Source organism: Biomphalaria glabrata, chromosome 8 (genome assembly GCF_947242115.1).
Source record: "Biomphalaria glabrata chromosome 8, xgBioGlab47.1, whole genome shotgun sequence".
Lineage (NCBI taxonomy): Eukaryota > Metazoa > Mollusca > Gastropoda > Planorbidae > Biomphalaria > Biomphalaria glabrata.
The window spans coordinates 34,761,786-34,774,045 of NC_074718.1; the positions used below are offsets into that span (position 1 = coordinate 34,761,786).

General features: G+C 34.8%; 2 protein-coding genes across 7 annotated transcripts in view; both read right to left on the minus strand.

The window, feature by feature from the left end:
- The window catches only part of LOC106078941 (beta-1,3-galactosyltransferase 4-like), a 70,797-nt gene extending 64,720 nt beyond the window's left edge, over positions 1-6,077 (minus strand). Inside the window, exon 1 of the mRNA XM_056039524.1 lies at positions 5,888-6,077. The gene's annotated coding sequence lies outside the window, so the exon portion shown is untranslated. The remainder of the gene's footprint in view (positions 1-5,887) is intronic.
- Positions 6,078-6,885: 808 nt separating this feature from the next.
- Positions 6,886-12,260, minus strand: part of LOC106061158 (uncharacterized) — a 96,514-nt gene continuing 91,139 nt past the window's right edge. For all 6 annotated transcript variants that reach the window (XM_056039517.1, XM_056039518.1, XM_013219230.2 and 3 more), the window contains 2 exons: positions 11,080-11,211; positions 6,886-9,992 (listed from right to left, as the gene is read on the minus strand). In XM_056039517.1, coding sequence (XP_055895492.1) covers positions 9,562-9,992; positions 11,080-11,211 — 563 coding nt within the window. In that variant the 3' untranslated portion in view covers positions 6,886-9,561. The remainder of the gene's footprint in view (positions 9,993-11,079; positions 11,212-12,260) is intronic.

Genomic DNA, 12,260 nt, shown 5'->3' on the forward strand with positions numbered 1-12,260 from the left:
AATGTGTATCCCTCGGCCTTTGGAAGTGACCTCCAGCTGCCTCGTTCTGAAGGCGAATGCAACCAGGTGCTCTCTTCTATGTAAGTTAAAGCAAGTTGGCGCCTAAGCTGGTCAATGTTTTTTATAATATCACAAAAAAAATGTTTGACATGTTTCGGATGTTCCTAGCCCTGATCTCCCTCAGGACGATGGGGGATGAAAACAGGTAGGGTACGAACCCGGGACCACCGAGATGACCGTACGACAGGCAGAAAAAAAAACAACACTATTAACTAAGTTGTTCAGTTTTATTTATTGACTGCTAGTCTTCGAAGAGCCAAGTCGCAATTGAGAGAAACAAAAAGAAAGAAAAAGAAGTTGGGAAGGAAAAAAAATGTAGAAAGAGACACGCTGCGAAAGAGGCAGAAAGAAAGAGAGAGAGAGAGAAAGAGAGAAGAGAGGGGGAAGGGGGAGAGAGGAAGAGAGAGAAAAGAAATGAGAGAGAGGGGGAGAGAGAAAAGAAGTGAGAGAGAGGGGGAGAGAGAAATAGGAGAGATAGCAACGGGAGAGATAAGGAGAGAAAAAAGAGAGGGAGGTAGAAGGAGAGAGAGAGAGATTTAAAGAAAGAGAGGCTTGAAGGAGAGATAACAAACCAATGCGATGATAGACGTATTGTTGAAGGTTAAAATAAGTTCAAAGCCCCTTGAAGACAAAACTTACAGCGAGACAACCTTGCTATAAAATTGGCACCATAGATCTATTAAAAGACATGCCTGACCCAGACTGTAGCCTACAAATAAAATGACAGTCATAAAATAGTTAGGTTAGCACACTTCTTCTCTTTTATGGTCATGACTTCGTGGACTAGATTTTTTTTTTTTCAGTTTGTCTGTTGCTACTAGAAAAAAAAATACTAAAAGAAAAAAAAAAGGATTATATAAGGAAAAGAGATGTACATTTACAGCCTAATTTCTCAATACTTGAAGATTTAGTACCTTATTTTCCATGTTTAACAAAATTAATTAATTACCAATTAATTAATTGGTTATTTTCTTTATTGATTCATGTTTAGTTAGCGACAATGAATAAAAAAGATAAGTTTCATCTTGATCCGAGAATGGGAAGTGGGAGAAATAACGTGTTCAAAATTTATACCAGACAGACAGAGTGAATTCATATAAAATAGATGTAAAAAATAGTATCTCTACACAGATTTTTTCATTTTTTCCTAGAATATGGGATAATTTTTTTATACCTTAAAGCGTGTCTTTCTATTTTATTTCTGATTATTTAATAAGGTTTTGTTTTTTTATTTGTAAATTATGGTTCAGTGTTTTATGTATTATTGCTAGTTTGCTTTTTAGTCGTCTCTATGATGTCCTGAATTGTCTCTAAATTAAATGATTATCCTGATGGTGTCGCTCAACTAACTCATGTCAAATAGAAATATTTAAATTTGAACCTGTTCTAGTTGATTTATGTTTCGTTAAGTTGAGACGTTTTAAACAGAGAATGCATATTTTAATATTGGCCTAATGCCACTTAACAATTGCGGGGCCCTATGCGGAATGGATTGCGCTGGGCCCAGTCTGAGTAAGGATAAGGATAATAAAAAAAAAGATTTTATATTCGAAACTAGATTTGTCTTTGCATTTTATGCTTTCTTTACTAACTACAAAATCACGATCAAATTTACTTTATGAGCCTTGCCTTGTGTTGTTTTTACAATACCATTATATTGGAAACATGGAGAACAACTGACGCCACAACAAAAAAAAATACAGACCTTCATCAAATATGGAGAAATATCCTAAAAATACACTGGTATGACAAAGTAGAAAACACCAAACTGTGGGAGATGAGTGGACAGAAAAATATAGAAATGCAGATCTTAGAGAGGAAGTGGAGATGGATTGGTCACACCCTTAGAAAAGATACCAGCAACAGAGCTAGGCAGGCCTTAGAGTGGAACCCCCAGGGAACAAGACGCAGAGGAAGACCAAAAAGAACATGGCGACGCAGTGTACTTGAAGAAGCAGAGAAGACCGGGAAGAGCTGGGACACCATCAAAAAGTTAGCAAGAGACCGTGGAGAGTGGCGTGTTTTTGTCGAGGCCCTATGTTCCATGAGGAACTCAAAGGAGTGATGATGATGATGATTATATTGGTCAAGACTTCATGGAACCTGGAGGGTGGAACCTGACATGGATCTCAACAACGGCTCTAACGATTTTCCTAGAAAGTTTACAGTTTATGCATATCGCTGAGAAAAGAATTTTTAGCTCGTTGGCCACACGGGGAAAACTCTAGTTTGACTTATAATTTTTCAAGTAAAAAAAAAAATTAATTTGGTTGCAAACTTGGCCTAGATCTAGATCCAATACTGGCTTTGAAAGGAATATCGCGTTCTGGAAAGGACTATCGTATTCGAGAATTCTCGAAAGTAAGACATTATTGATTCAAGAGTTTAATAAATTAAAGATAAGGAAATTTTGCGCATCATGTTTTAAGTCTAGATCTAAAGGTCTATCATTGGAATATTCTAAAGTGAAGTAGATCTATATATTCGCTGAACCAGGATTCTTTCTTCGGGGAAAAGTGGGGAGGGGTGGGGTGAAAATGTCCCATTGTTTTTTTAAATCTAACATTCATTAGTTACTGAGAGATATAGTGATTAGCGATTTACAAATGAAAAATATTTTAGATACGTGAAGCTTCCTCAGCCAAGATGGAATAAATACACTCCAAGGCCAATAGTTCCAGTGAATGTCTAGCTAGTGTTTATTAAGGGTCAAGTTCTCGCTCATTTATGATCCTTTGACCAACGGGAAAGGATTTTACAAAGAGGCTAGAAGTGAGAGATGGCTCTTCACCGATCCCTTTGTCCGGACGTTTCTCGTCAATTAGAACATCATTTAATCATATCCAAGTTGTGAGACACGACTTCTTGAGCTAAGCATGGACACCTCGATCTCAGTGAGGCTGGAGGTCAAGCTCACTAGGGTTTCTGCCACTAACCGTGGTAGAGCAATTACCAGAGCGTATGGCCTCAGTGAGGAACGGATTAGATTAACCTTTTTGTCATGCTCTCCACGTGCAATGCTTCTTCGCTTGAAGTGCTCTGTAAGCCTGCTGTAAGCAGTCTTCTATCCCCGTTTCCACGGGAGGGATGTGTCATGATGAGACCTGGAATATACTTTATTCCTCATATCTAATAGTTTCCATGCCTGGATTAGTGTCTTTTTAATTTTTTTTCAGATCTGCATTCTTTCTCAAGGCCCTAAAATAAATAAAAATCCATGCTTTGTTCTGACCTTAATGATATAAACATTACAACATTTATGTACAACATTTATACAAGCACAAAATACAACTAGGTAACAGTTGTCACGTGGTGTACGCGTCGATGTTGCAAGAAAAAATGTGAAAAGAACATCATTTTCATAATTTACTTTTACATATTGACTTCTGGTAGCTTCGAGTTTCCACACAGAATAGTACATAACGTAGGGGAGATAATTAGTTTCCGGTACCAGAAATTTTGGTAACTCTCAATTTCTGAAAAGCTATAAATAGAAGGAAACACTTTTATGGGTGTCTAAGAACTTCCATGTCTTTGTATTTGTGAACATGTTTAGGGATGTTCCTTCAGAATCGAAGATGATCACCTCCTTACTCAAATCTTCCGGCTGGGGGTGGCGGCAGGCAGGGTTCGAACCTGGGATCATAGTCATTCGAGACGACAGTCCAGAGCGCATTATACACGACTATAACTTTCAAGCATTAAGTCTAAGTTTATTACTATTAATTTATCATTGTACTGGAATTATATTTTACATGAACTACTGTGTGTGATCTTTCGTTCTACTACATCAACTTGGAAAATTAAATTATTTTATTTCGAAGAGAGATCTGATGGTTCTTCTACAATACTAGAATCCCCGGTATACAATAGGATATTGGGTCCTCAAAGTTCACCAAATAAAATACCAAGACGTTTTAACCAACGCCAAACCATTGTAATACAGTACTAATCCAGGACCTGGCTTAACGCCATGGACATTGATATTTTGAAAAATTCTAAACAAATGAGCCCCCTTGGAAGGGAAAATACCCCACAGTTCTCACAATCCTGAAACCTAGCATGGCGTGTAAAAGATATCTCATGACAAAGCCTGTACCCCAGAACTCCGATCACTCGGAAACAGTGACACGTTTTAAATGAAGGAATGGGAGTCTACACAAAAATGTCTTTTAACAATGTGGTGCATTTCACGCCTCTGTGCTTTTAGGTTTCATTCCAAAGTAAAATAAAGCTAGACGTCTCACTTCCAAGACCTAACCACAACGTCATCTAGTCCGATCTTCTTAAGTTACAAGACATTAAGGAATGTTGGGATCTGAACTGAGAAGAACGCTAAAATATAAGATCTTTTATCTTAAAAAAGATGTGTGTGTGTGTGTTAATGATTTTCAAAGAATGAACTTTAATTTGAACGTTAGTAGTTGCCAAGAGATCAAGGCCTTACAAATTACCTAATTACGGTGCCCAACTTAATTGATACTTTCTAGGCCCCTCTTATATTTTTAATTTCACATATTGGGCTTCTTTAGTCGAAGAACGACTATGGTTTATCTCGAACACTTTTTCATATGGCTGTGGAGCTCTATATTGGAGAAACTCCCGTCCACATATATTGCAGGTCAAGATGGCCTTCGCTTTGGTGGTAGAGGAGCCGATCATTTTTCGTATGGTACGCTTTTCTTCAAGAGCTGAGGCCCATGTTTTCTCGCTGTCCATAGCTTTCTTGGTCACTGTCTCTCTCCAGCTAGTACAATAACAACTAATCATTGTATAGTTCTAACTCTGCCATGCGCACCGCCATCTAAGCTAGTGCAGAAGGTGCGCACTGCTATAGACTGGACTGAGAAGGATGTCAACATGAGGAAGTAGAACGATTTCCGCCCAAGTCTAGAGCCGATACGAAGATGCTGTGTTCAAGGCAGAGGCCCTTAAACATCTATGTCTCGTTGAGTTGCCTCCCTTATTAAGTTATTACAATATCAAAATTCGTTATACAACAAGCATAGGAAGCAACTCAAACGCAACAGGCGCCTGTGGCTTGATTAAAGTTACGTCAATCGTACGATACACTAAATATCTTAACCCTTTCAGTTTTCCATTTTGGCCTGTGACAAGACACATGACAGTAATATGCTAAATCTAAATTTGAGCCAATTTTGAGCAATCGGTCAAATCGGCCTGAAGGAGTTTATGTGTGAAACACAAACTCAGGTGTAGCTCTTATGGGTCATATATTTGGTGAGCAACGTATGTAACAAAGTAGCTATCACTATATTCTGTTCAAATATCAGAAGCTAGGAAGTACAGACTATCAATAGCCGACATCCTCCCACCCTCAACACAGACGTGTGGCGGGGGAAAGTGTGGCTGACGTTTTTGTTCTGTTTGGCCGGCTGAAGTTATTATTAGTATTACATATATTCATAAATATTCAATGAACTGATTATTATGATATGCTATGCCAATGCTGACAGGTGTGATTGAACGATCACCTAATTGATCGTTGAACGGGGATGGGTGAAAGGTCAATCTCTCAAGTAGCCTAAGGCCTTCGGAAGAGTCCTTTCCCTTTGGTCAGGTGTTAGAAAGGCACACCGCTTTCGACAGAGACATTTGAAGATAGGAAATAACATATAACATCTTATATTAAAACATATGATATCGTTTAATATAACATATTATATCGTTTATTATAACATATTATATCGACTATTAGCATACATTATATTAGGTTGGATATAACAACATATTATATCGGATATTACATCATATTATGTTGAATAGTATAACATAGTATATCATATTATTTCGGTAGTCAATTTACCTTGACAGAGTTGATGACATTTTAAAGACGAGAAATAATAGACGTTTAGACCACACAAGCTTCTTTTTTCACGAAGCGATTAAGTCATTCTGTAATGCGCTCTCATGTATTTGTGTTCCTTTGTATTTTTCTGACAAAGTTTTAAAGCAACACGTGACTTTGTCCTTAAAATCTAGATGTGCCTCTTTATTCACTATCTGCCCCCTCTCACCCCTCCCCCCGCCCATCTATTATTTTCTAGAAGAAAAAAAAACACCTCAAGTGTTAGGCCTACTTCTCTGTTCTTACATAATGGATGTTCAAAATTTGGAACAGGTTTTAATTTGATGTTCTGTTTGTTTTTCAGGCTGTTCAAAATTTATCTATAGAACTGAACGTCACTGGTATACATGTAGACAAGCAGTTGGCGAGGGGGGTGGGTGTCGTCTGCTTCTAGTGATACACAGTAACATCAATCAAAATGACCTAAATACGTGACTTACCAAGACAGTTTTTATACGTTTCCTAGGATTAGGTTTATCCAGAAACAATTTATTTGTTCGGAATATTTTTATACAGTTTTTAAACCACCTGTACTTGAGGAGAGATAGGAGATGGTTAGAAATGACATAATTTTATTCCGTTTTTTGGACTAAAATTTTTATTAACTCGGAAACAAGTAATATGGGGAAATTTTTTTTCAAATCGATTTGGATGGTGCAAACTATATAGGTCAGGTGCTGCGTAGATTCCTATTCTATGAATCTGATGGTGGTCTATTATTTCTCATTTGATTAATTTCTTGCAAATTTTCATTATTTGCAACATGTCTTCCCAGTGAGATTACACAATCAAGTTTTTCTATTAACAGTCTATTTTATTTATACAACTCTTTTTGGCTAAACATATACAGAATATTAGAAGATGTCTAATTGACAGAATATTAGAAGATGTCTCTCTATCTGACAGAGTGATAGAAGATGTCTAAACATATGCAACACTAAATATTCAGAAAAACATTGTAATAAGAAAACCATCTTTATTCACAAAATAGATATCTATATATATGTACACATATTTTACATGGCTATCATTGTCTACATTGACAAATATGTTATTTACAAAGTGTTACAGAAGAACATTGATTTAAAATGGTATATAATTAATGTTATATATATCAACTAAAATATAAATTATATGTGAAGTTGTTCTATATGCTAAAATAAAAATGCAGTGTTAAGGATAAATGAGTTATCTTTAAGTCAATACTTTAGCTAATATATTCAGTCAGGGGCGTAGCTAGGAATTAGCCATCATTTGGTGGCCTGGAGGACTTGACCTCTTTGGGGGGCACTGCATTTTAAGTAATACTTAATATTTAATGTAACAATCACTCATTTAGGGCCCCCCTCAATTGGGGGCCTGGGGGATTTTCAAATTCTCCCCCTTTCTCTCCCCACCCTAGCTACCCACTGTATCCAGTAGTTAAAAGACTTTATTGTATTATGCAACCTTTGCATTTTAATCTTTAAAGTTTCAGGAAGTTCTTTAGAAATGAAGATATAGAATCCTAGTCCAAACCTCATTCAAGGTGACAAAAGATGGAAGTGAGCAGGGTTTAAACCATCCTGATTCAAGTCCAATGCGTATACTGCATGCGGGGTGCGGTGGCTGGCTGATTGGTTAAGTGCTTAGCATCCGAACCTGGGGTCCTGGGTTCAAATCCCAGTGAATACTGGGATTTTAAATTTTGTGATTTTTAGAGTCCACCCAAAGTTAATAGGTACCTGAAAGTAAAAGCAGTTGGTCATTGTGCTGGCCACATGACACCTTGCTCGTTAATAAAACAGATGACCTTAACATCATCTGCCCTATAGATCACAAGGTCTGAAATGGGAACATTTTATATATTGCATGACCAGGCAACCATCTTTTTTCAAGGAAATCACTAGGAAGGAATCAGGGTTTAATAATGAAGGATCTTTTTTTTAACATTTTCATGCAGATTTCAAATGACATTTACATTAAGTAATGTTTTTAAATTCTTTCTTTTTTTTTGCCCTTTCATTCATTTTTTACTCTGTTTATACCTGTTGTTTAATAATGATAAAATAATAATAAAAAAAACAATACAAATAATGAAAAGAAACAATACTTACAAAAATAACACAAAAAACAACAACAACATTCAAAATGTTTAATATGAAATTCGGAAAGTCATTTCTATCAAAAAGCATTACACATTTAATAAAGTGAGTAATTTTCGTTTTGTTTAATGCCACAATAGACTCATTTTTTTATTGAACACATTAGAGATGATACAAAATATTTATTTTTGTTAAATTATAATACAAAATTCACAGATTTTATGTTGAAAATAGTAGCAATGAAAACAAAAATAGTTGCCAGATGAAAACTTGAAATAAAATTATAAATCCCTCTAAAAAAAATTTCATCAATAAAATAATACTTTGTTCTAAAGTAATGTAATATATTTTCATTTTAATCATTAGATTTTTACATGTAACAAAAATGTGATGAAATCATTTTAGATTTTTTTGAGATTCAAAGAAATGATTTTAGAAACATCTTAATGTATGAATTCAAACTCCCTCTAATAGCATGTAAAAATTCCCATCTAGTTAGACTCTTCAAATATCATTTGTATAATGTGTTTCTAAAGATCATTTACATCTGCGACACAAAATTTGAATTGAAACAAAATTTCAAGCATAATTATTATTGAGACAAATGTCCTAATTAGTCAACAATGATTTATTTCAAGGATATCCAGATAATTAGATTTGCCTTTTAAGAAATATCATATTATTAAACAAGACTGTTTCATTCCTAAAACCATTTGTAAAGATGTGAATATACTATCAACACTGTTCCCATGATAGTAGTCATTGTGACAAAAAAAAATTATTAAAAATAATTCCGAATATAATTAATGATATTAAAAATGATTCAAGCTTTACAGTTGACAGATGAATTGATGTAGCAATAATAGCAGTCATAATATTTGTTTTATTTTCCTTAAATTTAAAATGTCAGTCTCAATGCAAAGAGTATTTCATACATTTTAAGATATAGAGAAAGATGTACATGGGAAATTTAAAAAGCTTACAAGAAAGAATAGAAATAGAAAAGTCTAACAATACTGCCATCATGTAAAGAATTATATAATTTTAATAATGAAAACAGATTTTTATCACTTTTATTTGATTGCTTTATTTTAAGTAGTTAACTCCATCTAAAGAACATAGTGGTGTAAATTGTAGCAGACTTTGCTTCTGAGCCAAAGATTTGAGGCTTGAGAGATCTTCTCAAGATTTGAGGACATTCCAGAGTCCTCTCATGACTTATTAGTTTAGTCAATAATGTCTCAATACATTTGTCTTATTAATTTCTATTATCATCAATAAATAGGGCACCATTGATTTGATATCTAAAGTTTTAGCTAAGAATATGCCACCTGAAAATTCTACTCTTCCATTCAAGAGACCATTATGTTCTTACAGCTTGCACAAAGTGGGGATTTAGAACAACTATTTCATTAGTTGGTATATAAACAGAGAAAAGATTTTTAAAAATATCTTCTTTAAGATATTGGCATTTCCCACACTAGGCAATGGAAGTGATTTCAGATAATTTTTTTCCTTCACAGTTTAATTATATTTTTGTAATGGTTTCTATACCACAACTTCAGTGCTTGCACGAGATGTCCTGTTGCCTTTAAGATTCAATCGGCCATACTGTCTTTGCTTTTCTTCCTTGTGGTGGTTGCGTTCATTGCTGTTTCCACTTTCACTGCTTGATGTTGTTGAGTTGACAACATTCAGATTGATGGCTGGGTAGTAGTAGTTGTACTCTGCTGACATGTCTATAGCAGCTTCAGCATCCGGTTCACTGTCACGCAGCTTATTTTTGCGAGTGAATAAGGACCGAGATCTTTTTTTCCTAGGCTGTTTTTCCTTTGATTTTGGTGTATCTGGCACTGACATTTTGTCTGGGGTTTTACCAGGAGTTGGTCTTGAGGTTTGGAAATTTGAATTCTCAGTAGGTTTGAGGTCATTCATCAAGTTAGGTATTTTGGTGTTTCCATTTACAGAAGGGAGGCAAGCTTGAAAAAAACGAAAACACAAATATGATTCAAATAATATATGGCTTAGGTTTTATCCTATAAATTGCAGACGTGCCTTCAAACAGAAAATAATTACATTCTATATTTTAATCTAATCATCCATGGAATTTTTAAAACTTTGCTTAATCATTGGATTTCCTGACTTATTTAGACCCTTTGTTGCATGCATATACATACTTTAGCACATTTAGCTTAGAAAATTCCCATTTCTATGTTTTCATGCTGTTTTGTTAAAAAGAAATAATTTGCAAATTCATAATTGTAGATTTCATTAACATTTATCTAGGTTATCATTAAGTATTTTTACAACAGCAATTTTAAAAAAAGCACTTCATCTCAGTTGACTTTTAAATGTTTTTATTTATATTCCAAAACTTTTTTAGAAAATGACTCAATATAAATCTTGCTAAAATAATTGAAGTACACTAAATATGTCCTTCTATACAGTTCAGAAACTTGGAGAGTCACTAAAACAAATATGGAAAAGCTCCAGACCTTTGTTAACAGATGCCTACGCCGGATATTAGGAATTAGGTGGCCAGAAAAGATAACTACTATCGATTTGTGGGAGAGAACTAGAAAAAAGCCCATAGCCCTAGACATCACAAAACAAAAATGGAGCTGGATAGGACACACCCTGCGAAAACCAGCTACCAATGTTGCAAGGCAGGCACTTGACTGGAACCCACAAGGAAAGAGGAAAGTGAGCAGACTCAAGCAAACCTGGAAGAGATCAGTCATCAGTGAAGCTGAGGGTACTGGAATGACATGGGAGCAGATGAAGAAAGCTGCTCAGAACCGAGTTCGATGGAGAGGTGTGGTTGCGGCCCTATGCTCCCCTGGGAGTGCACAGGATTAAGCAAGCAAGCAAATATGAAGAAAGTTGTAAAATAAAATATTTTGAAAAATTTAGGGTAGCAAGAAAAAAAAAAAGAATTTTTACAAATAATTTCAATATTTATTTTTATGTCAAAAATTTGGTATTTCTGCTATAACATTCTTTTTGTTTTTCACTTACGTATGTAGTCTACTAAGTTATACATTTTGTGATGGGATAACTAATTACCTCTGATTTTATTGGCCACCATATTCTGCTTGCATCTGTCCAATGTTGCTGACAGTGATACTAATGCCTGAACTCCCATATACACCACAGACTGCAACAATCTTGCAGCTTGCCTGTGTTCTTGACAAGCACCTGATAAATAATGCACACTTAGTAAGAAATGTTCATAAATTTGTTACAAAAATGAATTTGGTTTCTAGAACTTAAGCTGAAACAGATATATTTGTCATTATTATATTACGAATGATTGACTTTGTAGAAACATTTAATAGGTTTTAAGACAGTAGGGTATATCTACAAGAAGTCATTCACTTGAAAAGGTTAAAAGGATAACTAAAACTAATCTTATTTTTTAAGTTACAGACATTACTTCAAAAGAGAAGATAATTTTACATTCCTGTGTCTAACTAGTCATGCATGCTAATCAGTGACTTAAACTCTGAAAAGTCGCTGGTTTTCCTGGCTGATTTAGGCAACCCATTCCATGCTCTAATAGCACTACAGGAAAGAAGGAGCATGTGTAAAAATAAATTCCAAGCATATGGAATAAGAAAGGTGCCTTTATCTTTGTGCCTTTTAAGTATTTTATTGGATTTTGCTTTTGTATTTGTAGATCATTGTTCAGGCTTTTATGTATTTTTTGCAACTTAACTTATTAGTCTACTATCCTGAAGGCTTTTTAATCTTACTTACTTTGGTTATGATATTATATTTATTAAAGGTTTAATGACTTTGATTGTCTTTTGTCCTTAAAGAGAATAACTTTTTGATATCAGGCATGACATTGGTAAGCTAAATTCTAAATTCCAAAGTTGGCATCAACTAGTGTTTGACTTGGTTGCCACGAGAATAAAATAAAACCTGATTTGCACAAATAGGTTGCAGGAGAAGTAAAAATACACCTTTTGAAATTTTGTGGCACTCTCTGTAAAAAAAACCCAACTAAACCAGAAACCATTTAATGGTTGATCTTTTATTGTCTCTTTTTAAAATTAGAATCAGAAACTAGATCAGTTCAAAGCACATAGTGATCTTTTTTTAATGCATTTTCTCTTTGTTGGCCCACTAATTAATTATTCCAATAGTTTGTGGAACACCTAAGTAGGCCTCACAGAATGCTTAAGTTCAACGAACACAGTTAGGGAAACACTGCTCTAATCAAATGTGAATATTTATTTGTT